At 47.3% G+C, this 26974-nt stretch overlaps 1 protein-coding gene across 2 annotated transcripts in view; it reads right to left on the bottom strand.

Annotated features, from left to right (window-relative positions):
• Positions 1-4381: 4381 nt before the first annotated feature.
• The window catches only part of MAP2K5 (mitogen-activated protein kinase kinase 5), a 121164-nt gene continuing 98571 nt past the window's right edge, over positions 4382-26974 (bottom strand). For both annotated transcript variants that reach the window (XM_082290415.1, XM_082290416.1), the window contains exons 20-22: positions 24811-24872; positions 22471-22516; positions 4382-6005 (exon numbers count right to left, since the gene is read on the bottom strand). In XM_082290415.1, coding sequence (XP_082146541.1) covers positions 5904-6005; positions 22471-22516; positions 24811-24872 — 210 coding nt within the window. In that variant the 3' untranslated portion in view covers positions 4382-5903. The remainder of the gene's footprint in view (positions 6006-22470; positions 22517-24810; positions 24873-26974) is intronic.

Genomic DNA, 26974 nt, shown 5'->3' with positions numbered 1-26974 from the left:
CCCGCGGGGCGGGGGGAGCACCGGGACCGTGCGGGGCTCCTGCCCTGCGATCCCCGGGGAGCCTGGGGGTTCCTCTCGGTGCGCCCCGGGATCCCTTCCTAGAGCTGGGCACACCTGACCAAAGCCCCGATGCACCTTTTCTGTGTGCCCCGGCTCTCCCAGCGTGCACCCCCTTTTTCTACGGCCACCACCTCTCCCACCATGACCACTCCCTTGGCCCCTCACACCCTGCATACCCACAACACAACCCCCGGCTCTCCCCAGTTTGCCTCAGGCCCCTCGCTGTCCAACCCTTGCAGCTGCTGCCACCTTGTCCCCTGCCCCTCACCTCTCTGGCCACCCAAACCCTCCCCGCACCATCCCTGCTGCTCAAAACCTTCCCGATTTCCCTGGGCCGGAGCGGCCGTGCGGCTCTAGAGGAACGCGGCGTGCGGGATCGATAGACACGACTTTATTGAGCAGGTTAAACCAAACACCTTCGCAGGGATGGAGCGGGACGAGCCGAGGGCAGCAATTCCCTCCGCCTGTGCCGTGCCGGGCCAGCCGGGCTCCCTCCGGGATGGACCCGCACTCACCTGCGTGTGGGCCTGGCCGCTCTGCCTCGGCTGCGGGGAAGTTTTCCTCCTCCTGCCCATAAAAGCCCCAGACATCCATTTGCCATTAAACACCTCCCGGGCTCCCCGGCTCTGACAAACCTTGAACTTGCACCGCGGGCCCGGCGCCGGCAGCAGCCGCAGCGGGGGACCGGGAGGCGGCCGCCGCTCCAGGAGGCAGGAAGGCTCAATCCATAAATCCTGTCCTGAGCGCACACGTGTGGTTTATGGACGTACCCTCTGCTGAAGGTAACGCAGCCCCGGGTCAGCGCAGCTCCTCGGCAGCCGCGCCGGCTGCAGCTTCCCGACGGGAAAGGCACAGGATCACAGACTCGCTGTGGCTGCTTTGAGTTAGGAGAGACCTTAAAGCTCCTCTCGTTCCAACCCCACCTCCATGGGCAGGGACACCTTCCACTAGAGCAGCTTGCACAACCTTTTTTTATTCGATGTGACCAAATACTGTAATCGGAGATTTTTAAATTTCCTTTTCCCCGTTAGGTTTTCCCAGTCCAGGCTGGCAGTGCAGTGCTGGTGGGCTGGGGGAGCTTCAGGGGATCCTGAAGTTCAGGGGATACCCCCCATCGCTCCAGATTTCTGCCCCACGGTGCCTGTGAGCCCCCCGGGAATGCTGAAGATGAGTTATCCTAAAACACCGGTTACATTCAGGATCTCAGCATCATTCAGTGGGCTCCAGCTCCCCCCCAGGAGAGCCCCTCTGCCCCCAGGCCTGGCTGTCACCACAGGGACGTCGCTGCCACCCAGCTGCAGCACCCGGGGCTCGGGCTGGTCCCTACCTGGTTCCCCCGGGCAGAGTCACCCATAAACACCCTGCCAGGGCTGCAGAGGGGCACCCTCCGGAGAGCCTGAGGGGCCACAGCTGGATCCTCTGCAGGACCTTGGGACAGCTGGGATGTGTTTGTTCCCTGATGCACCGGCCCGTGGCAGCTGGGCAAGGACGGGTCCCCCGCGGGTGTCCCCGAGTTTATCTCTGTGTTTATCTCTGCGGGTGCCACGTCCCAACGGCAGCGCGGCACGGAGCTGTCTCCAAGAAGCTGAGCAGCCTGGGGGCCCCTGGAGCACCCTGGAGATGGGATTTGCTGCTCCTGTTCCCTGCCCAAAGAGGCCGTTCTGTGTGTGTGCCCTGGGCCCCCGGGAGCAGCCGCCGACAGCCCCCGCAGAGCGGAGCCACGACCGGGGACAGTCCCTGACCTGCCTCCGCCCTCCTGTCCCTCCCCAGCCGAGGCTGCGGCTCCCGGGGGAGGCCCAGGAGCAGCTCCTGTGGGATGTGACGGCTCCTGGATTGCCCTGCCCGGGGGCAGCGCCGGGCAGAGGGAGCACAGCGGGAGCCACGAAGCCGAGCGAGGCCAGTGCCCGCTGCGGTGGCATCGCCCCCTCCCCGCCCCCAGCCAAAGCCCCTCTGGCACCACGGAGCAGCTTCTCCCGTAGATCTCCCAGAGCCTTCGCTCTCCACCAGCGGATTTTGCTCCCTGCAGGAGTTTTTTTTATTCCAGCAAAGCCCCAAATTCCCAGGTTTTGCTTCGTATGTTGCCCACACTCTCCCTGCACCACCACCTCCCGTGGTGCATCCCTTTCCTATGGATGCCTCCAGGTGAACTTTCCCTGCAGGACCACGCAGCTCCGGGAGACAGGAAAACACACACACCCTTCCCAGCTTCAATCCTCCCGTTTGCTTTTCCTCTCGAGTATCCGAGGGATCAGATGAAGCTCCCGAGAGCTGCTTCTGGTGATTGCTCCGTTATTAACGCGATCGCATTGCCGGCGTTAAGCCGAGGGACAGGCACAGGTAAAGGACCCCTCGCAGCTCCGGCCTTTCAGGCTGTTCTTTAGAAAACAAAGACGCTTTGCCTTTGGAATGCTGACAGCGGGATGGGTTTGGCCCCGGGATAAGAGAAACAAAATATTTGCCAATTCTGTGCTGAGTTTAAAGGCAAAATTCCACGGGCTCTTCTCACAGGAGCTTTGCCTGGCAATGGGAAATGTGGGAAATGTTGGAAGTTTTGGCATTGATGGGACATAATCCGTTTTTCCCACATCCATATTCCCATGGGAATCATCCCATGAGGTTATAGGAGGGGAGACAGGGAGGTGAGACTGGTGTGGGGCTGCTGGGGGAGCCCTAAATGAGCTGCTGGGATGAGGAGTGGGATTGGGGGGGGGGGGCACTCTGCATCTGTAGGATCCTCTGCTGAGTTACAGCGTTCATTACACACCCCTGATGCCATCTTCCAAGCAGGACTCAGCTGTAGGGTGGAACATTGCTGCATGTCCTGCAACCTTTCCAGCCAAGAAATGCCCCGATTCAGAGCCTGAAACATTGCAGCAGAAAAGAGGAGAGAGGGAAAGCGTCCCCAGGCCGCCCCAGCTCTGGGTCAGCTCCTGCCTGCATGGAGAGCAGCACTGCTGAGCCCCTTCGCAGCACCCAGCACTTCCAGCCCTGCCTGGAAAATCTCCCTGGGGGTTCATTCCCCTCCCTGGAGATTTTGGGGGCAGGATGGTGTTCCGCATAAGGCAGAGCCCGGGGCATGTTTCCTGTCTTGGCCACCTCAAAGTCATCTTTGAGTGCACTGAGGCAGGATTTCCTCAGCCCCAAAGCAGCCCAGGGGGCTGCACCCCAGGGGATCCCTTCAGGCAGGTTTGGGGGTCCCTGCACTGTTGAGGTGCACCATGCCGGGCTCACCTGGATCCCACAAGCCTGGGCTGGGCACAGACCTTGCTGTGGGTGCGGGCACCCAGCAGAGCTAAACCCTGGCCCAATTTACTGCACTGCCCCTTACCCTCACCTGTGCCCCTCCGTGCTGATGGGTGGTGGCAGGAATTGGGGTCCACACCTCCCGTGGGGACAAACCACCCCCAGACCCCATATCCAAGCAGGAGGTGGTGGTTTGGGAAGGTCTGAGCTCGCTGCTGCTCAGCTGGGAATGCCAGCAAGGCTGAGAGGAGCTGGTTAATCCCAAACTTCCCTCCTCTGCTCTCTCGTCCAGCCCTATTCCCCCCAAACGTGGTGCTGGGAGTGGGGCAGATGAGCAGATCCCTGGCTGCACTGAATCCAAGGATTTGGGAGAGGAAAGGTGACGGAGTCCCCAAAGCTCCCCGATAGCTGGATTGATTACACTGATGAACCAGCAAGTGAATTATAACTCTGGCAGCACCTTAGCCAGGAGATTCTTCCCAGCTGCATCAGCTCCACCCCACACGGATTTTCAGGGCGAGTCTTCCCCTCCGGATCTCCCTGCCCGGAGAAGCAGGAGGAAAACCCTTGGGTTTGCCGAGTTTTAAACTGAATCCGAGAGAGAGCCCTTTTATCCAGGGAAAGCTAACGCACACGGTTAGGGATAAATAAATGGCAGCGCCGCCGACGCCGTGGCTGGCTCACAGCGAGGGAATTTGTCTCACTTTAGCAGAAGGACCTGGAGGAACGGGGGCTGTTGGCTCATTCATTGCGCTGTTATCTGCCAGCGAGGTTGTGACATCAGAGCAATTAAGACAAACTTTAGTCTGTAAGTTCATGCCTGCAACCTCTACACTTCAAAAGAAGACAAACGATCCCTCCAAGGAAGGAAACAAAGTCTTTTCCAGGCTGCTTCCAGAATAACATTTAGGATTTGCAGTGGTTCGGGAGGAATATTTCACTGAACTGTGGGGGGGTTGGAGCTGCAGGTATAAAATAAAACTACCTGAGCCTTTTTTTTTTTAGCAAAAGTTTATTTCTAATGCAAAGACAAGCAAACAAACCCCAGTCTCCTCCCACCCAGCTCACTCACCCCAAACCTGCCTCTCACATCTGTGTTTTATTGGTTTTTTTCCTTTTAATAAGCATCTTAACAAGGACTGATCCGATCTGTGTCGGTCTGTTGAGGGAACATCCAGCAGAGACATTGAAATCATTCCTGGAACAGCAAACCTGGAGCTTGTGCTTGACCCAGCTGCAGCCACCCTGCAGCGACTCCAAGGGATGAAAATCAGGGATCAAGGTAGAGCTGAGGAAGGCAAGAGGCTTCCAGGCAAGCCAGGAGCTGCTGGGATAGTAAGGAAAACCCTGCAGCCATTCCTGGGACATGAGGGTCCCTCTGTGCTGGCCCTCTGCCCCCACAGTCCCAGGGGATGCTGCACAAGCAGGAGCTGTGGCCTGTGGCTTCCTCGGGAGGATCTCACCCCACCACTGCTGCTGCTCTCTGCAAATTCCAGGGGCTGCTCTCCCTCTGCAGCCAGAGGCCACAGCTCCTGCAGGGATCTTCAGTGGCACTGACTCCCTGTTCAGGAGAATCATGGAATCCACAATGGTTTCGGAGGGACTTAAAGCCCATCTCATTTCAGCCCCTGCCATGGCAGGGACACCTTCCACTATCCCAGGCTGCTCCAAGCCTCACCCAGCCTGGCCTGGAACATTCCAGGGATGGAGCAGCCACCGCTTCTCTGGCCATTTAGGGTCTCCCCACCTTCCCAGGGAGGAATTCCTTCCCAGTATCCCATCCATCCCTGCCCTCTGGCAGTGAGAAGCCATTCCCTGTGTCCTGTCCCTCCATGCCTTGTCCCCAGTCCCTCTCCAGCTCTCCTGGAGCCCCTTTAGGCCCTGGAAGGGGCTCTGAGCTCTCCCTGGATCCTTCCCTTCTCCAGGTGAGCATTCCCAGCTCTCCCAGCCTGGCTCCAGAGAAGAGCACTGCCCTCTTTCACCTCACCTTTCCACCTCAGGAAACCCTTTCTGGTTCAGGGATCAGCCTGCAGAGCCTGACCACGGATGCTCCTGATGTTTGACCCTCCCAGCAATCCTGATCCCCAGCAGTTGGCACTGGGAGCAGAGAGGGGCACTCCCCGTCATTTATTGGTGTGATGCTGACCTCCCTGACACCCCTCACCTCCTCATAGGGTGGGCAGGCCCAGATATTTCTCTTTTTCTGTTTGCTTTTGTTTCACACTTAAACCCAGCATTTTGTGGCTGCCTGCACTCGGAGACAGCCACCAACTCCTCAGGAAACCCTCTGGACACTCGGACAGGAGCAACAGTTAAAAAATACTCTGGAGTCAGGAAATAGTACATTCAGTAACCCAAAAATAGAGATAGAAAATACTTGCTTTAAGGCTGTGTACAGTATAACTGAAGATAATCTGGAAATTGCTCAGCAACAAAAGAAACGTGGGAAGAAAATTCCTTAATGTGAAAAGGCAGCCAACAAATATCCTGATTTTGTTGATGCTTCTAGGGAATATTTGGAGCAAAACATGATCTGGATAAACTGTGGGTCCAAGGCTGGTGATCCTGGTCCAGGAAGAGCTCTCGGGATGCCGCAGAGCTCACTGTGGTCCCTGGGATCGCCGCTCCTCCAGCATCCTGCACACCCACATGGACACGACCTCGGCGTTGCCGTCGTTGTACTGCACGATGAAGGGGTGGCCCTGCGAAGGGGGACAGGCAGGGTTAGCCAGGAGAAACACAGCCCTTCTGGAAAAAAACCCACACTGGAGCATCCTGTGGTTACAGCCATAAAAATGCAGTGAAGCACTGATTCAAACCAGCGAGCTTCCTCCTGCATCCGTGTTATCCACAGCACCTGTTCCGAGCAGGAGGAGGCAGCCCAGGCTCCTCGCGGAGGCCTCGGCCCAGCACTCCCTGGAAATGCTCATTACTTTTTGTTGATACTCCATTTTCTCGTTGTGTTTTGACCCAGCCCCCTTTCCAGGACAGCTGTGCAGTTGCTGAATGGTGTTTGGGTAAAATGATACCCCCAAAAGACCCCCACTAATCTGCGCCTCTGCTTGTGAAGGTGTGCCAGCTCCTAAAATTCCTCTCTTTTACAGTGCCCTGTGTGTCCTTCACGTGCACTGACCTTCCAGGGCCTACAGGGGATCCACGAGAGCTGGAGAGGGACTTTGGCCAAGGCAGGGAGTGACAGGACAAGGTGTTTTGCCCAGCACTGGGGTGTTTTTGGGTGGAAAAGTGCAGGAATAAGGTAAATGCTTTTATCTCCAACACAGCCTTAAACAAAACAGCCAAGGACACCAGAGAGAAGCAGGAGAGAACAATCAGGAGGCACAGACAGGGCAGAGCAGATGCATGGGGGCAGTTAAACCCAGCTATTCCAGCCAGTGCCTTCTCCATGAATCTCCTTTAGGATGGAGAGATCCCCGCAGCCAGAGCCATCCCACACCCAGGATATCCCTGCATTTAAGCTGCTCCAAATGAAATTTCAGCTATGAAGCCTCAGCCCTCCACACTGCTCACCCTGCTTGCTTTGTTTTGTGAGGATATTCCACCAAAACCTGCAGGCTTCCACACTTTTCTCTCCAGGAATAAGTTTAATTTCGAACTACTCTTCAGATTTCCCATATTTTCAGACTGTCCTGCTCCAGTGAGGATTCTTAGGCTGGAGGGATGTTTTTACTAGAAGCTGTTTTCAGAATCTGGTGGTTGATTTTTCTGAGCTGTTTTTAAATTAGGAATGGGAGAACAGAGACTTCCACCGAAGCTCAGTAGGACCCATCTTTGCAAATCTTGGTGCACAACCTGCAGCATTTTCAGGTCAGGCACCGCAAACAAGGAGGACACAAGCGGCCCAAAGATGTCCAGTGCTCATGGATGGCCTGTGCCAAAAGCTACTGCCAAACCCACCTCGCTGCTTTTAATACCTGACCTCACTCAGCAGCACCTGCAACTGCAATAAAAACATTTATCAAAGAACCACACAGAGCTGGGGATAATGCAGGAGTCCGTCAAACCTGGCCTTGGCCTCTTTGCAGCAAGATTTGGAGTGAAAAATCAGAACAAACTACAAAAGAGGGACTTGCAGTTGGCTCAGCTCCCAAAAATGTCTCAGGGAATTATTTAAGTTTTCCTCCAAGGTCTCCAGCACTGCAGCTGCAGCGGTTTCCTCTCTCAGAAACCTCTCTGTAAGCTCAGCCCTGCTCTCCACATTTTGTCATTACTTGCACCTACTCTCACATTCCCCCCTTTTCTGGCACCCAGAGCAGTACCATCACCCAAAGCACAAAGACCTCAGAAAGCAGTGCCTTAAACTGGGGATACCTCTGAAAAGGATGGAGGAGAGCAGGGGCAGGGAGATGAGACAGGGAGGGAAGATAGAATAAGGGAAAAAACCTGGATAAAAATCCGAACCACTAAAGCAGCAATGCAGCTGCACCGTGGCAGCTCTGGTGCAGCAGGACAGAGCTGTCACCTCAGAGAGGAGGCAGTGAAAGCCCCAGCAGTTTGGACACTGTCAATAAATCCTGGTGGCTGTCTCAGCCACAAATACAAGTCCCAGCCCTGACTTCAGGAGTGAGCAATATGTTCTCACCCAAACCCAGCAACCTGCTGTACTTAAATATTCCTGTAGGGATTTATTGCAAGGGAAGACTGGGAAAAGGTAAATGTGTGGAAACTTGAAATGCATTTTCTGTTGCAGGGACCAGTTCCTGGTGAGGTGACACTGCCTGGTGTGGCACGCACAGCTTTATTTTTGGGGACACATGATCCCATCCCTGTGTATTTCGTATTTCCTCAGAGTCCTACACATGTTCACAACAAAGCAATAACCACCTCCTTCCCAATTTTTAAAAATACCTGGAAATCAGCACAGCCAGCAGGAAACAGGTTGAAAATCCAGCACCAAGCTGGTTTTTCTTACTGGCCTGGTACTGGTGTGCCTTGCCCTGGCTCGGTGGGATGCACTGGGAATCCTGCAGGCAATGGGAAGCGACTGCTGGAGTGCACAGAGCTTGGAGCTGGAAAGGTCAGGCAGGACAGGGCCAGGGCTGGCCACGAGTGAGTGTCAGCCAGCCTAATTTTGTGTGTCAACCCCGAAAATTAGATAAACAATGACAAACCAGGCTTTTTAAATGAACTTGTCTCATCTGGTTCTCTTGATAAAGGGTACATTTCTCAAGTTGCAGTGTCCCACCAGACAGGTTAACTCTTTCACAGGGGAGCTCCTCGCAGAGGGGGATGTGAATGATTTAAATATCTGACAGGAAATTAAAAGGGCACTGCCCCCCTGAACACACAGCCCTGGTAATTCCAACCCATTGCTCACCAGCCATCAATCATTTAGCCCAGTCAATTAAATTGCCATAATTCAAGGGTAAAAGTTCCATGATTTTACCTACCCCTAAAATTCAGCAATTTGCTTTCATGGCCTTCTCCTCTGGCCGAAAAAATCTTTGTTTCTGATAATAACCCAGCCTGAGCTTATTGCCACAGACTTTGCGTGGCACCCTGGGAAGGGCTGCACATCCATGGGCCTTTTGCAGCCCCGAGTGCCCACGTGCAGCTCTGCTCCAGGTGGATGAACTGTCCAGGAGAGATGAAATTCCCCCTGGGACACAGCATCATCACCCACAGCCCCAACTCTGGGCTCCCTGAATCCCTTCAGCCCCTCAGTGTGAAGCACAGGTACCAGCTTACGCTGCCTCTCACGCAAATCCAGGCAAGAGCAAAGCTCCCATAAACAGGATCCTCTGACTACAAAATGTTTGTGTTTGGAGAGCACCAAGGAGGTTTAGGCCGATGCCAAAGGGCAGGCAGACCATAAATAACACCCCTCAAGCAAAGCCTGGGATTTCAGAGCACTGTCCAGGCACAAAAGAAGTGAGTGATAATGGGAGACTGGTTTAAAGGTCCAGGAAACAGGCAGTTACCGGCCTAGAATGGTGGCAAAGCACACTCCCAATGTGAAATGGCAGCCAGCCTATTTCCTTGGAAATCTCCAAAAATGACAGGGTGGTGTTTCCTGGGACACAGAACACAAGAGGGATGAGGACAGGGCAGGAACCTGAATCCCAAATGGGTCAGGGATATTGCTGGAGTACCTCAGATCTAACCCTCATCACCTCCTTATATTTTTTCCCCTGGGACAGTGAGAGATTGAATGGGAAGGGCAGCAAATTAGGAATGACAAGAAAATTCCTCATGCTTATGCAAGGAAGGTTGGGAAATGAGTGGCATTGCTTTGGTTGCAATGGTGCCACCCTTTTCACAACTATTTTTCCAGGAACCCTCCCAGCCTGAGCAGCTGGAGGCCTGTGCTCCATTTATTACCAAGCAGCACAGACAAATTCTACATTCCATTTTAAAATTTTGAACTCAGCACAACAAAAAAACCCACAATAAAAAGATCCCAACTGTTGCAGACACAGCCTATCAAGACAATGGCAGTGCCCTTAGACAGCATTTCAAATACAGTTTATTAGTGTGTGATATGAAAAGGGTATTTTTATTGCATGATATAATGCAATGGGACCTTGGGCGCTCTGCAGAAGGACCTTGCACTCAGAAGTGTAATGAACCCATCGTCCAAAAAACATTATACTCTACATTAACCTATCATTAATGGCACATTAGGGCTGGGGGCATTGCACGCTCGCTGGTCAGGGCTCCATCAGGACAGTGTGCAGGAAACCACAGTCTTCACAGGCTTAAAACAAATAGAGAAAATAAATATCACTGCTGGCTACAGGCTGCTTTAAGGGAAGCTCACTGGCTGCTTAACCTGCAGTTTTGTCAAGGGGGGATGAGGAGGGCGATGCAGCAGTTTATTAGTGGTGTTGGCATGCTCTGAGTGCATCAGATGCAGCAACACTGAGCTTTTCCTGCGAAAACACAGCACCTGTTAAGAATGAAGTGAAAACTGGAAGCTGCTCCCCTTCCCTGCCACTCCCTAATTCCTGGTGATAATTGTAAGGCTTCCCTGGCACTAGGAGCTGGGAATGGGAAGAGCATCCTCTGACCCAGCTCTCCATTGAACAGATCCCAGCTCTCCTGGGATCTGTTTTGCCTCTGCACCCATTTCACCTGAGCAGAATTCCAGCCCTGCCAGCTCTAACTCCATGTGAACCATGACCAAACCAACAAATTCCTTATACTCCCAAAGCAGGTGCCATGTTCCATGCCTTCCCCCACTCCAGGTGGCTCTGTTCAAAGGAAAGCCACAGTGCAAATGTTAAATCAGGAAAGCCTGGCTGGCAGCTCATCCCTCCCACTCCAAAAAATTCCAACTTGGCTGTCCAACAGCACATCCCAGTTGGTTCTCCTGTTGCTGCTGAGGTGTCTGTGCTATTTACAGCTCTTGTAATTAACTGAGGGCACGGACTTGAGGGGAAATTCTTGCCCATTCTCATGTTTACTGGGAGACAAGTCGGACCTCCAACAGGACAAACACAAAGCTCAGCTCTGGAGCTGCACCAGCTTCCCAGGACTCCTGGAAACACCAAGTGCTGAGTAACCCAAAACCACCCCGAACTGACCTCGGGTCCCCCTGCAGTGACCTCAGCACGTGTTAGGATTTCATCACTCCACCCCTGCCTCCAGTGCTGGAGGATTTTCCATCTCAAGCTGCTGCCTCCAAGGACAAGCCACACTAAATGCTGTTCTAATTATCTGTGCCAGCTATCCCCAGTATCCAACTGCGGCTCCCACAGCCAGGAATAGCAGTGAGGAATCCTCAGGCCAATACTCTCACTGCTGACTCCCAAAACATTGTTAATTCACAGGCACAGAAGGTGGCAGGGCATCCTCAGGGGATGCTCCACGCAGCTTCCAAGGCTTCAGCGGGGTAAAAACTCCGAAGGCTGAACACAGGTTAATCCACAGAGACACAGAAGGTACCCATGGGTGAAAGGACCCTGCAAGACACTGCTTGAGTGTGATCCAGCTGCTCCATCTCTCGTTTTCCTTTTGAAATTTTGGTTGGTTTTTTTTTAAACCTTTTAAGAAAAGTGTGAACACCTGAAGTGCTTGGAACAGCAGGGACTGGGAAGCTCAGTATGTGTGTCTGCAAAGAGTCCCCGGTGTCCCAAAGCTGCAGCAAGGTCAGCTGCAGCCTCCCTGTCTCTTCCATACGGCACCTGCAGCAATGGGACTGCAGATCACAGCTCAAGCTTAACCCTAAAATTCCAGCTGCTCCTCGGGACTTGCACGGCTGTGCTTGATCTGGGACCGAGTGTTTGCTGTCCCAGTTCTCTCTCCCTGTTCCTGTCCTCGGAACAGCGACTATTGAGGGCAAGGACTGCGCTCGCTGTGCTGGAGACGCCTCCAGCATCCCCAGAGCCTGTGCTCGGCTGGGTGCTGGAGACAAAGCCCCGCAGCAGGGGGTGGAGTCATGGAATCACAGAATCACGGAATGGCCTGGGTTGGAAGGACCTCAAAGCCCATCCAGTCCCACCCCTGCCCTGGGCAGGGACACCTCCCACTACCCCAGGCTGCTCCAAGCCCTGTCCAACCTTGGACACTCTCAGCATCGACCAGTGGCGTTTTCTGGGGGGAGATGACGCAGGAACAACAACATAACCATTAGGAAAACCAAGTCTGATTATTCTCCGCGAAGTTTCTGCCCCCTCCTCACTCTCACAGCTGAGAGCAGAGCCCAGCCTGCTCAGCAGCTCCACGTGGAATGTCGGGAAGTGGGGAGTTTTGTTTGTTGCGTGGCCTCCCTAACATACACTGTAATTAAAATGTTGATTACTAAACAGTTTAAATATATGACAGACAATGCAGTTAAAGCCTACAGTTAGGTCAATATGTGATTTAGATTTGCCATTTAAAAACTCTCATTTAAATTTTGCATACATTAATCACTACCATACTTCAATGTTCTGATATCCACCTGACTACACTATTAAAATAAAACTTGCTGCCCCAGGGAAATCCTACTTATTCTTAATTGTTTCGAGGCTTTGATGGGCTTTTAATCTAAGATTAATTTATGCAATTTTAAATAACTCTTCTTATGATTAATAAGCTTGAAAATTAAAAGGAGTCTAAAGCAATTATAATGAGCATTTGGTCATAACCTCATTAGGAGAAGGAGTGAAGGATACAGCTCTGGAATTCTTACAAGACTACAATTTAAGGTTACTTTCAGAGGAGTCAAACATAGTTCTTGAAATTGCAAAGGCAGATTAGCCTAGGTCAGCCTTAGAACTATGGCTACCCAGATTAGCACACTAATGATTTTATCCCTCTGATGATATGCAAGACAGTGAAAAGATGATACAAAACAAAGATAAATGGATAACACAACTAAGCAGTGAAGCCTTGCAGTTATATTTCTTCCTTACCTTTTTTTTTTTATTTGAGAAGTATTCTTTCTGTAGGTCTTTCCCCCCTATTATTTATCTATTTTAGACTGACTTTCACCAATGCATTTTTCATTTTTATATGACAAAGTTGACTGCAAGCAATTTTCAGCTGGTTTAGTTTCATTGAGGCACCAAAACTCTTCTGCAATTTACACAATTTGTCTTCAAATAACAACAATCCCCAGGCCTGGCGGATGGACCAAGGGGAAGAACAGCTTAACTTAGACCTCAACACCTTAACCTGAAGAGCCACTGTCTACACACCTCACCTGAACCTCCATTTTTAAACAGCCATCCAGATCCCTCATTATGATTAAAGTATTGTTTTTCCAAGCTTTGGACGGCTGGTGACCCCAAACCAGACCTCTGAGACCCCTCGTGCATTTGACTGATGTGTCCAAGCTGGCAACTCATCCCCAGACAAAGGGTCAAGAGGGAATTTTCAGGTCAGAACAGTGGGAATTGGAGCAGCTCCACTCCATAGGGTGGAGCTGACTTCAAACTGCTCAAGCCCTCCTACTGCAGGACCCTGGGTCTGCTATTTGTTCCCTTCCTGTGCTATAGACTGGTCTTAAATTTACTACAGAGTTTAGGGTTTGGCTGTGGCACAGAGGAATCTATTTGCCCATCTGCAGATCATTCTTTCCACAGCAGTTTTGCTTTTGATATTTGTTGTTAAACCGATAACTGTCCTTGGCATTCCTCGTGCTGCTCAGCTAAAAACGAGCCAGCTCCCAGCTAAGGTATTTCAGTTTCTGTGTTATGACTCTTAAAACAAACGAAAGCAACCCAAATCTAATTGGAGTTTACTTCTGCAAGTGCTGCTGAGGTTAAGAAGAGCTGTAGAAGAGGAATGGGGAGAGTGGCCCAAGGCTGATAGAGTCTGTCACCATTAGCAAGCTGTCGACAACAGAAGCAGATCTGCTGAGTGAAACGGTTGGTGCAACATTTTAGGGATGGAAGAGGTTTGACTTTTGCCCAGCTCTGGTCTGGTTTGCAGCCTCAGTGCCCATTAGTAGCTGGAGCTCATTAGGTGTGTGCCTGGAGCACATCTTCTGGAATGGTTTCATTTGAAATCAATGCAATTCATGAGCTTCAAGACCTGTCTGTGATGAGAATGAAAGAGTGGGGGCTTGCAAAGAGCAGAGATTCTCACCAGAAAGGCACACCTGACCTGAACTCTGATGCTGATGGAGCTGCACCTGCAGAAGTGTCCTCAGCTCCAGCACAGGAATGGTCTCGGTGACACCGAATGGAGCTCGTCAGGAATTAAAAGCTTATACAGTATTTCCCTCAAATCAGGACTAAATGTTCCCTACAGCACTTCCTTCAAATGAGGACTAAGTGTTTGCCTAGACTGGGAGAGAAGGGTGAAGAAAACAACTGTTTTCCCCAAGTTTTTCTAGTGAGAAAAAAAAAAAAAATTGCTAAGCAAATTACTAAGCTGAAGTAAACTGAAACAATCTCCTAAATGTTTTTCACCCAAACCTTGGAGAAGAAAATGCTGTGTGCATACACACACACAAATAACAACAATTAACAAAAGCAAAAAAAACCCTGAAAATGATGTGGCTGGAAGCAAAACGGGAGAACGGAACAGCTCGTACTTCGTTAGCATTTTTGTGATGAAGTTTCTGCAAATGAACAAGTTGTTTTTAAAAGTACCACTACGATCATCCTGCATTCCATGGCTACATACCGCCTGCATGGAGTGCAAAACAACATCCCTGTGTTTGCCAGGCTTTGTAAAGGGACTAAATAAAGTATTAAATGATCGAGGTGAATGCGCTGCCAAATCCCCTCATCTGAGGAGCAGAGAAAGCTCAGGTATGAAACGATGTTGGAATAAATGCACAGAGCCCTGCTGAAAACACGGAGAAGGCAGAATATATCACCACTAGTTGGCTTGGGAAAAAAAATAGAAATTCCTTTGAATCTCTCCCAAGGTCACTGAACAACAACCGAGGCCATGAACACCATTTCCACTCTCAGAGTTGTATTTTAATCCAACAGGGAGCCTTTCCCTGGTGGAAACCTGGCTCTCCCTAGCCCAGCAGGCACATGCTCATCCCGATTTACACCAGCTGAGTGTTTCCCCCAACCTCTCCCATCAAATCTGAGCAAGCAGATGCACATTTATGGGACAATGAACTTTTCCACGGCTGTGTTTTGGTGTTCCAGCCTGATTAAAGCTGCGTGTTCTGAGCGCTGCCCCGGGTGGGAGCGCGAGCAGCCGGCTCTGGAGGGGAGGCCATGGCTTAAAAAAAAAATAAATAAAAAACCCCATGTTTAATTTAAAAATTAGAAACTGGAGCAGGCTGTGAGCACAGAGGTTGATTGAAACAAAATTTAAATTCCTGTCAAGCCCATTTAAACACAGGGGCCCTTCATAGGCAATTAGCTGCTCCCTGTGAAGGCTGAGTGAGGCCGGGCCTGGTCACTGTGAGGAGCCGAGAAAAATTAACTAAAATCAGGCGCTATGAAATATTTAGCCTCCTAGTTTATCACCGGGGTTTGGAAGTGTAAACAAGACAAAAATCGATTCCTCGGTGCCCTCCAATCAATCCCCCAAAATGGCGAGGGCATCTGTTTCTGCTCAATTTTGTTTACTCTGGCAGATTTGCCTTAATTGCGGTTGTTTATCTCCCGTTGTCCCCGGGGCCCTAATCTCCCGATTACTAATACTTAACACTCATTTCACATCTAAAGCTACTTCTAATCCTCAACAGGTTTCTGGGGCTCTTAAAATTATGGAGGCGAGGGAGATTTCTCTTTGTGAGAGGCGCATTTTGCGACCCGCGACCAGCTGGGCCCAATCGTCACCAGGGATGGCAGCAACAAAGGTGCTAAAAGGCTCTTTCACAGGCTCCGCCGCTCCGCCGGGAATGCCACGGAGAAAAAAGGCCTTTGATGGGGAAAAAAGAAAAAAACCCACCCTGAACAAGGGGACTCTAACAGTCCAGCCAAATAAAGTTACTGTCATAATCAAGCGCTGTCAATCACAATGAAAATCCAATTAAAAAATCTTTCAGCACGGCCCCTCTTCAGGAGAAAAATGTCCCCTATTTATATGCGGTTTTTTTTTTTTTTTTTTTTTTGTGTCAACTGCACAAATTAGAAAGTCGTATTAATTGATTTTTTACTACTTTAGGCCCTGATCCTCCAGCTGAATTTCTGCGGATGGAAGAATCAAGCGGCACAAATCTGATTAAGGGATTTGAGGCATAATGCACACAGGTCACTAAGAAGCCATATCTCTATCTCCTGCTTTATACTCTGCTTATTCATAGGCAATTATTACTCTTATTTAATACTGCAGGAGTGTCCTGAGGTGCTAATTGGACTAGAGACCCACAAGTAGCTGGTACTGCACAAGCACCAGACATTTTAATCTATGCAGAGTGTCTGAATACATTTAAAATACCAATTTCATTACACAAATAAAAATCGTACATGGATTTCAACAGTTGCCTGTAAGAGCAAATTCCTTGATGGATTTGGAATGAATAGAAAGGACAGTATTCTGGGATTTAAAGATATGGGTCTTATTTTGGAACTCCAAACAGATTTATTTTTATATATTTTAAAAAAATAAATACGTAGGGAAGACAGCTGACATAAAATATCAACAAGGCACATGCACAACTTCTCAATATACAGTAATTGAAAGATTTGCAATTCTGCTACCAAAATGAGTGAGATGTAAATATTTGTCCCTGTGCCTGGAGAACTACTGAACAACCAGCAGTGCCAAATGAAACATTTGCTCAAATTAAACTGCAAAGCCCAGGAGACTCAAGTAACCAAAAAATATGAACTGTATCCCTCTAAGCTGTTGCCAATTTGTTTTTGTCCAATTTCTTTAGGTTTTCAACACCTCTTTGAGCCAAGTCAAGTTATTCCTTTTCACATTTCACTGGGAAGTGCTGCTATATTTGCAGCCCTAGGGCATGTTAGAAAGGGGAAGTCAGATGTTCCTGCTTGCTGTAGGAATTGGGTGATCCCATGGCAATGGGTGCAGAAGGCAGGGAATGAAGGTAACGCCTTCAAACCCCAGAGCTCACCCCTTAACCCTGTCACCATCTTCCTCTTGGGTAATTGTCAGAGTTAGTGACACTGATAGAATGTATTTCTCCATTTTGAGAGCTGATTTCTCAAGTGACAAAGAAGAACGGCTCACACCCCCAAGGACAGAGATGGCTTCCACCCTCCGCCCCTTTTTTTTTTTTTTTGCAAGACAGAGGGGGAAATATCCCTGACCCACCTTTCCCAATTTCAGCTCAGTGAGCAATGCTGCCACCTGAAGAAACACATATTTTTCCTCTTAAGCTACCTTGAGCTTGGAAGATAATGAACACACAGTGACAGGAGCATCCTGAGCCCTGGTGTGAAATCCTTGCCTCAATATAAATTTTGATATTGCCTTCAGTGTGACCAGGATTTGATCCAGAACTCCTTGTCCACTGTATGTCTGAACTGAGAGATTGAAGATCCAGTTTATTATTTATCACATATATTTCACGGTTGAACCGGATGATCCTAAAAAGCCTTTTCCAACCTAAACAATTCTGTATTTACAACAGCTAGAATACTTGGCTCTGTACTTTTTTCCTTGGGAAACCAGGAGAGAGCCCCTTCCTTCCCATCTGCATGTGTTTGGTGTCTGTCAGAACTTCCCCTTGTCATGGAGTGAGTGACTGGGATTGCTGTGACAGAGGAGAGTATGAACATTTGCAAACAAAGCCATTCATCACAGGCTCAAGCACAGACAATTTTATGCTGGACAAATCATCCCTGATGGGAGATCCTGCACCGGCTCAGGATAAAAAAAGTGGCCAAAGAGGGAAAATTCTTGGCTCCCTGTGATCAGCAACGATGCCCAAACATCTGCATAGGTGCAGACAACAACCATGGACCTCTAAAGCTCATCCCACAAGATCTCTGGGGTGTGTTTGTGAAAAACAAAGTGCAGAGAGCCCTCTGGTCTCTCCCAAAATCAGCACCATCCAAAACCCAGCCTGGCTACTCAGTGATGTCACTGCTCCAACGCTGCTGGGGGAAAGCCCTTTTACTGACAAACCTAAGCACCAGTGTTTTATTGGCTTTATTCGGGAGGTTTAGATGAAAATCCAGGCAGGATTATGCTGATCCTCCATTTGTTTGTTTAAACCATAAAAGTGTTTCCTGAGAGCTGAAAGCAGGGGTTTAACACAACGAACTGCAAATATGTTTTGCTGCTGTCCAGACCCTCTAAAATAAAGCTTCATAAAATACAGCTACTTAAAATGCAGCTACTTAAAAGCTTCACATTTTTAATTTCCTGTAGTTGTTGGAGATGTGGGAAGAGCCAGCCAACACCCATTTTTGAGAGTCTCTAACATCTTGATCCATGTCTTAAAACATTTAAATACACAAACTACTATTTATCTGGGAAAAGCCCCCATCATAGCCAATAAAATCAGGGTGCCCGGTCTAGAGCCATTCCTGGAATGGAGAGAGGGATTGCTGGATGCATAGGAATGGGAAATTTCAAAACTGCATTAGGCATTAAAATAAATAAAATACCAAAGGAGAACATGTTTTCCAGCATGTCAGTGGCTTTGACACAGATGATGTACCATTTATCACACAACCTTCTAAATTAATAAAACACCAACATCAGAAGCATCAGGAATTTGAATTTTTAAAAGGAGAAAGCTCGTGGTTGTGTTTGAAATTGGACAACTTGAACAAAAATCATTACATCTGTGCAAAAGTGATCGAGTGCAGGAGGTGACTGGACCCTCTGCCCCATCTTTCCTTGAGAAATCCAGCAGCATCCTAAAGACTGTGTTTTGATGCCTCCACAGGAAAGCATAAGGGAATAACTGCTCCATTCCCGACTTGCGGTGTTTCCAACACAATTGCTTCACAGAAACGCCTTTCGTTTCAACAGCCAGATGTAGCACGGAAGAGTTCAATGCTGCACTAACAAAAAAAAACCTCGCCCAGAGACTCCAGCAATTCCAAAAAGCACCAACAATCTGCTGAAGAAAAGGCCAAGCTTGCAGCTAAAGAAGAGATTTTAAACAATTACCAAAGCAGGGTAGTGATATCATAAAGGCAATTTCTGCGCTAGCTTGTTTTCTGCAACTCTCTTTGCCTCTGAACAGCTAGAACAGATAATAACTATTAGTAAATCAAACTCCTGCAATATCCAGCTGTGTCTCCCACATTTACATACAGATAGAATGGGTATATGTTTTTAATATGTATGCGAGCCGTACTTTTACCACAGCTGAAGTGCACGCTACAAAGGAGGAGGAGAATGGGAATGGAATCAGCATGAGATAATAAAGTGGCCTAGATAAAGTATTAGCCAGCGATTGATCTCAAACAGGGGATGTTGCTTCTCTCTGACCTGATTACTTACTATGCATAGATTCCATTAAATAGAGCTTAGAATGGAAAGCTTCGGGAAAGTACCGTAAATACAGTCACATCCACAGCCCGGGAGCCAGCCCAGCCTCAGGGTGCTTCCCTGGACTCTGGGCACTCTGGGCAGGAGTTTAAACCTTCCCTGGATTGCCACACCACAACTCCTAAATATGCACTGCCCTGGGAGCCAGGCCTGGGATGCCAGAAAACTCCGTGTTTCTGGCAAAAAACACAAGTGCAAAGGGGAAAAAATCTCTTTATACAGAAGAATTGTTGAGATTTTCATGCTAGAAAGGGAGAGGAGAGGCAGAGAGGAATATGCTGTGCAGTCTTCCCTGTGATAATACTGGAATATATTCAATTTAATTGACTCTCTGCCTTTCTCTTAAGAGGGAACAAACTGGAGATAAAAGAGCAGCATTTTAGAGCAAGTTTAGAATGACCACTGGTAAATTCTAAGGTTGCTCCTTTCCCTGGATGGACAATGTTCTCATTACTTGGTGAAATTCCTTATTTCACCCCTGTGGAACAAGTCACTTAATTTGATTATGTACGTCCAGAAAAGCCAATGGGATATCTTGTTTGGGGATGGCTACATGGAAGAAAGGGCAGTGAGTAAATAAATAATAAAATAAATAAATATGGAAACCTGGTCCACACCAACTGTGACAGAAATTCAGTGTTCACCTGCACATGGATATCTGTGGTAAAGAAAAGCCTGACTTTAAACAGGAATTTCATCCAGCCTTGGCTTCGGCCCTATTTCCTGACAAAATGGGCATTATGGGTTTTATAAAACAGGAGCTTCTTGCAGGATAGACAGGGAGAATCCATCTCTGCTGCAGCCCCGGGACTCCAGCAGAGGTGCCAATCCGGCACTTCAGGTGTTGTTAGTCAGTTCCTCACGTGCATTTAACAACCCACTGATTATCAGCAGAGGAGGAAGATTCATCTTCTGCTCCCTTCGTTTTGCTTTCTGTCTTTAATTATCCTGGATTGGTTACAAAATAGTGACTTCCAGTATGGTAGGTGTCGGTAGGGGAGGAAGATGATGCTCTGGTTTGTCTGAGGGTGAGGATGGTTGTGTGTGACACCTCCCATCATTGCTGGCACGGTGCTTTTAAATAAAACAAAAACCCCCAAACTCAATGAACAAGGTGAAATCCTGCTCTAGTTCAAATCAGTGATAAGGTGACCTTGAAGATTCAGGGTTTCACTGCATCACTCTGGGCATTCCTTAGATCCACCAGTATTTACATGCCTCTATCCACTCCTTACGTCCACCAGAACCACACGGCAATTTCAGGAACGGACGACATGGAATTAGAAGGATACAGTGGTGAGAAATTGTAGAACTCACACGATATTTGTGTTCAAGGAATGTGGCACTCAGTGTTCTGCTCTGGTTGTGACAAGGTGGGGATAAAATGGACTCAATGACCTTGGAGGGCTTTCCCAACTTCAATAATCCTGTGATCCTGTGATATTTACAGTTTGGGTTTTTTTCTGGCCCCGTTTTCCAGCAATTATGTTAATTTCTACACACATATTTAGGTACAGATATGCTGTGTATATCACATATAGCACATAGTTCTAATGTATATTTTCATATTAATTTTATAAATAATACAAGACTGGGGAAGAGCAAAAATATAAAGGGTTTGACTGGAGAGCAGCTCCTGTTTTACTACTTGTTGTTGTTGCAAGTTCATTTCTAACTGAATAGAAGGGAGGGGGGAAAAATGCATTAAATTGTTTAAAAAGTAGAAATGCTTGTTTTTTATTTATTTTTTTTTTCCAGGGATGTTGGAATTTCCAAATAATTTTACAAAACACTTCCTTTAAAGGGGACTAGCACACTCCAGGGCATGTAGTTGTAAAGATAAATCTGTGCACTTCCCTGGTACTGCAGGCACTCACCCTTTGGCCTCATTTTTATGGCTCTGCACCCTGGAGTGGTGTTATTGCTTACAAACATCCACACACACTTATGGGGGGCTGTGTGATCTGCAGATGTTTTATTTATAAGTGGCAGGCCTATTGCATCACCAGAATGTGCATTTACAAACAGATAGAGGTTTTATGAAACCCTATTCCATTGTTTTAATAGCTGAGCCATCCAGCCATGGCGGAATAGTGCACAAGGTAAATGTGTCTACATCTCTAGAACCTGTTCCAAGTTTTCTCAGATGTGACTAACTGCAAGAATTTTCCAGCCATCAAAAGTTAATAAAAAAGACAAAAATCAGGCAGTGCAAGCCTTTGGTATGAGACACCCCAAAGTGGAGGGGCTCTCCTAAACTTTAAGGCCTCATTTCAGCAAGGTGTTTAAGCAGGTGCCCAACTTCAAATGCAGGTCTAGTGAAGTTAATATCCTTAAAATGAGATTCACAGTTAAATACTTCCCTAACCAGGACCTCAGTTGAGACTAGTCTGGGTTGTGAGATACTTGCCCCTGGGCACCATCAGAGATTAGCCTTTAACTAGAGAACTGCTGCAGTACAAACACTTGTTTATTCTCCTTGCAGCTCCCAGTGTGGAAGCAAGAAATGAGAGGATGCACCAGTGTCTTGATCTTGTTAAAATCCATTACAATTATTCCTATATTCCAATTATCTCTATATATTCCACAGTAAATAAATGATGATGATTTTAGATAAGCTTTCGAGTTACAGCCAACAGCACTTAAAGGACAGTAAAGAAACATTTAAAAATCAGAGACAGATGAGTCAGAGGGGATTATGACTCCATATAAATTGCTGCAAATAGCAATAGGTAATAATTGAAAAAGCAACAATTGCCAACAAAACAAGGGGGCTCCCAGCTCAGATACCAACCCTGAGAACCCTTCCGTGGACACACCATGGCCAAATATTCTCTCATTCTTCTGCAGCCAATCTGATTTAATTTTACACCAACATCAGTGAAGACAGTGGCTCCTGCACTTCATTAAAATACATATTTTAACCACATCCTCTGTTTTCAGTCTTCACATTTGGGAAGGTTGAGGCTGGCAAATGCTGACAAGGAGTGACCTACATTAAGCTGTAATCCCTGGACATACAAACTGGAAGAAAATGTGTATCAAGCATCAAAACGGTTTTGATTGAAACTCGATACTGGCTGTAAAAATTCTGTATTAACTCTCCAAATCACAAGTGGAGGTAACAGCAAAATACCCACCAGCTTCAGTGGAATCACAATTGCACCTCTGGTTTGGGTGCCTGTGCAAATATGGAATTGCTGCACAAGCAGAAAGAGTTTAGGCAGAAATATACTGAGCACACTGAAAAATGCAGGAAAAAAAAGATACATTTCTATGTAAATGACCAAAAAATATTCACTGACAAATCCAAACTGAGGTTTCACTTACCATTAAATCTTCAGGTGCTGGCCTTTCCTTTGGCTGCTTCTTCATGCTGTGTCATAAAACAAAATGTTTGTATCAAAATAACTGCTCATTTATTTTCAATGTTTAAATATTGAATTGGATTTTATCTCTTTTATCACAGAGCGAACAATTTCAGTGTATTTCTTAACTTTATCAGGTGCTGATGGGAAACAGGGTTCCTAACAGTAACCAAAACATTAATGGGCTTTTCCTCCCTCCCAGCCTTCCCTTATGGGATGTAGGGCTCCACACTGTTTGTAACCATGGACAGTGTGTAAATACAGAGTTCCCTAAAAACCAGCCAGCTCAGGAGGCAGAGAGGGCTGATTCCCATTTTTCTGGGGATTATGACACAGCTCAACACAAGGAATTACCCAAACAGGTGGGAAATCCAACTCCACTGCTGAACAGCTTCGGGAGCACACGCAATACCCTGGGGTTCCTACCTTCATTTCCCCCCGATTATTTCCATTACCCTGCAGGGTGATAGTTCATTACACAGCATTAACCTGTTTATAAGATCATGTTTCTCATCCAAACAGTCCTAGTTTTCCATGCAACAGGTGCAATTAGCTCGTGGAGGCCGTGCTTAGCTGCATGAGGGAACACAATAACGTGGCACAGAGGTGACCATCAGGAGCTGCCTACTGACTAATTGGATTACATCCAAACAGCCAGGCTTTATGGAGTGACTGGCATAAAGTCTGGGATGCTGTTCACTTGACATCTCTCATGGTTATTCCAAATTGATTGCTTAAATAAGATATAGTTGCTCCTCATTTGCTTTTTTTTTTTTTTTTAAGCAGTAATTCCCCCCACTGGAAAGCTGATGTAACACTGGATATAAAACACCAAATGAGCTGTGCTGGAAATTGGAGATATTAAGGACACAATTTACCTTCCCCTACAAATAACTCCAAGCCCCTCAAATAATCAAGTCCCACAAACTGTCTGAGGCAGCAGTTCTAATCTGACAGTCCAAAGTAGCTGCATCCCCAGGGAACACAAGGCTATTAGCCACCATCACTTCTGCTGCAGGTTGACATCTGTGGAGATTTTAACACAGGTTATCCCCCCCTCTGCCTCCGTTCCTTTTTTTAAACCAGTCTGTCATCGATATTTTGGGGAGGATAAAAGCCTGGAGCTCCACACCCAGGGCTGTGCTGCAGAATCCTCCAAATACCCTTGGTCTTTGTAAGCTGAACCCACTGAAAACTGAGGCCTCTGTTACACAAACTTTAATTATTTAGTTACTTTAATTAACCGATCATCAGGCTGCTTTTTGTGTCTGTATTTGTTACAGACTGCAGCAGGCCTCAGAGATACTTTCTCCCGTATGATCTGTTCAAAATTCAGTTTTATGGGGTCACTTTTGCTGCAGTGGCCCTGGTATGTGGCAGAAAACCCCAAAATATGCAAAGCCCAACCTATAGCTCCATGTGGGGCTGAGGGCTTGGGGGAAGGCACATCCCTGGAGAAGGGCACATCCCTGGATTCCTGCTCCCACCCAGCCACAGCTCCCACTCAGGTGGCTCCGTCTGATTTAACTCAGCTGAGCACCCAGCCCTGCAAGAGGGAATGTTTCTCCCTCCAACACTACTTATTTTTACAAAAATTCAAGCTTATTTCTTCTGCTGTGCATAAATGCCTCCCCTTTTTAGATGATTTGGTTTTTGGGGAGGTGCGTGACAGTTAAAAAGAGATTTTTCCCTTTGCTTTGCTTCTTTAGGATCTCTCACCCTCCAGGTTTGTATCCTCTACTCACTCAAGAACCGTATTCTTTATTCTACAACCTCCTCCTCTCCCCAATTCTCCTTTAATTTAAAAGGTTTCCAATGAACTATTCCGTTTTAAGGACAGCAAATATACCCAGTGGTGTGTTTTAAACCACGACTCTCAGTAAAAATTACTTACTGAGAAGCCAATGAATTCATCAAGGCCTCTTGCCTTCCTAAACATCGAGGCAATTTTATAAGAAATATTTACCCCCCCCCAAAATAATGATATTATACACATGACTTTTGCAGACTCCCCCCTGAGATGAATTCTTAAAGTCTCAGCACCGAGGTTTATTAGAACAGAGGAAAAAAAACCAACCCCAAAACCCCCAACCCTTGTAAGTACTTTTACGACCCTTTGTGTAAATAACGTTTACATAATTTAAACAGTTTGCTCAGCTTTGCTGCCCCATCTGCCCAAGGCCCCCGAGTCCCTGCTCTCTGGGAAAGGATGCAGGCAAAGCCATAAGGTCTCGGGGAGCTTGGAGTTAATGGCATGGATCATTTACATCCAGGGCATGGCACGTTTGCAAACCCAGCTCACCATTGAGTGATGAAGTGCACAAATGGCTCCGAGAACTCCCCGGCTGGAAGCACCGGCGATTCCTGGGATTGCAGCGAGACAAGGAGCGGAGTCAGGAGCAGGGAAGATCATTTTTTTTGAGGAGGAGAGCAAAATAACAGCAAAACAAAACAAACACACACACCCACCAAAACCCCCCCCCAAACCCCAAGGAATAATAACCCCAGGGAAGCGACAAAGCCCCCTTTTCACACGCAGAATTTGAGGGAGAAAGGTACAAATTCTTCAGAGAATGTGTTATAAAACACTGAATTTCAACTAATGAGTATTACACAATGGGTAAAAACATGTGGAAAGACACTGAGGGGAGGTGAAAAAAGGACAATGATAGCCACAGGGTAAAAAGGAAGGTAGGGAAAGTGTAAATGAGAAATTAATGATTATTTAAGTAACACACAAATGGTCTTGTAATTAACAAAGAGCTGTGAAATTATTCTTGTGTTGACCTTTGTTTCTTTCACTGCATTCGCTATTTATTTACACTCATGTTTATTTACACTTATTCATTTTCCAGGCTGTCCTCATATGCTGTCTGTTCAGGATTTAAAAGGCAAAAAAGAATTTTTAAAAACAAAAACAAAAACAAAAACAAAAACAAAAACAAACAAACAAAAAAAAAGCCAAAAAAAAACCCCAACAAAAAAAAGAGCAGGATTTACCAGGCTAGTAGTAGAAAACAACAAAACAACCAGCCAGTATTTACGAAAGAAAAAAAAAGGAGAAGAACACGAGTGAAAAAAAAAAAAAGATTAGGAACAGGGAACAAACAACATCACCATTTGCAAAGAAGGGCTTTGCGAATTTAGGAGTTTTTCCAAGAATGACGGAGAGCTCCACTGTGTTTATAGTGTAACAGCTCAGGATGTAATGAAATTACACTGCAGAGTACTTTAACAGTGTCATCTCATTAGACCTACAGTTGGAACAAGAGAGCCACATAAAACACGCAGCTGCAAATGACTCCATTCTCATCTATTCTCATTTGCTATTAAAAATACCTTTCGGCGTCTTTTTTCCTCCCTGACATCCCTCCACAAAGTACCCTGCAAAGTATGATACATGCACCTATTTAAATTAACAAAGGAATGACTTATTTTAATCTCACTGTGCTTTGGAGTGCTTTGGCCATTTGGATGAGCAATATATCATTACATACAACCTTCCAGCGCTGCAGGCAAGAAACTCGGAGCGTGCAGCATTTGGTGGGAGCCAAACAATTTCTCTAGCACACAACTGTGTCAAATGCATGCATGTATTCATTATGGAGAACGGGGAAATAGCTTTGATGTAGTGGAAAAAAGAAGATGATAAAAGCACCTCTGCAATGTGTGTGCCATTATCAATGGTGGCAGATAGACACGACTGCAGAGCCTCCTATGTGATTAGTAAATATACATATAATTGCTGTGGCCAATTATCAGAAAAATGAGATCGGTAATTACAAGACAGAAAATTAACTAGAACTCTTATTAAGGCTTTGTTTCCAATTCAAACAATTGGAAACTGCTGGAAAATACAATTAAATCAAAAGTAACTGAAGAGTAAAAGGAGAAGCCAAAATTGCTTGACAATTTTCAAAGACTTCTATTAAATACAAGGAGTGTTTGATAGAACATGGCCAAATTCTCTTTGAACTCGGGCTGGGTGAGCGAGAGGTTATTGTTTCCAAACTTAGGAATGACAGCAATCTAGGCAAGGTTTCTGCTGGGGAGTGGAGGGAACACAAGGAAACCAGGAGCACAATTAAACTTTCTCCACTTCAAAGCACTGCCCATGAAAATTATCTGTATTAATAGAGAAAACGCAGAGGAGAATGCCAACCTTGCTCAGACAGAGCCCAGCAGGACTGGCCTCTCCCCATCCTTCCCTCCTGCCCAGCAGAGCCCTCCTGGGCTTCTCCCTAAAGCCACTGGGATGGACCCAAAAAGGGACAGGTAGGAAATGCTCCGGGCACAGAATCCATGGGAGACCATTCCCTGGGGAGCTGGCTCTGCCCAGCAATCTACCCCTGCTGTTTATTTTAACTAAACTGCAAGTGAGGAGCTGGTTGCAACCCAAACATCCCTCCAAGGGGCTGCCAGCTCGGCTCAGTCCACGCTGCGGGATCAGGATGGGCATCCAGCAC

The sequence above is a fragment of the Coloeus monedula genome, assembly GCF_965178545.1.
Source record: "Coloeus monedula genome assembly, chromosome: 14".
NCBI lineage: Eukaryota > Metazoa > Chordata > Aves > Passeriformes > Corvidae > Coloeus > Coloeus monedula.
The sequence above is the reverse complement of the archived record's forward strand: the minus strand, read 5'-3'. Positions and strand labels throughout refer to the sequence as shown.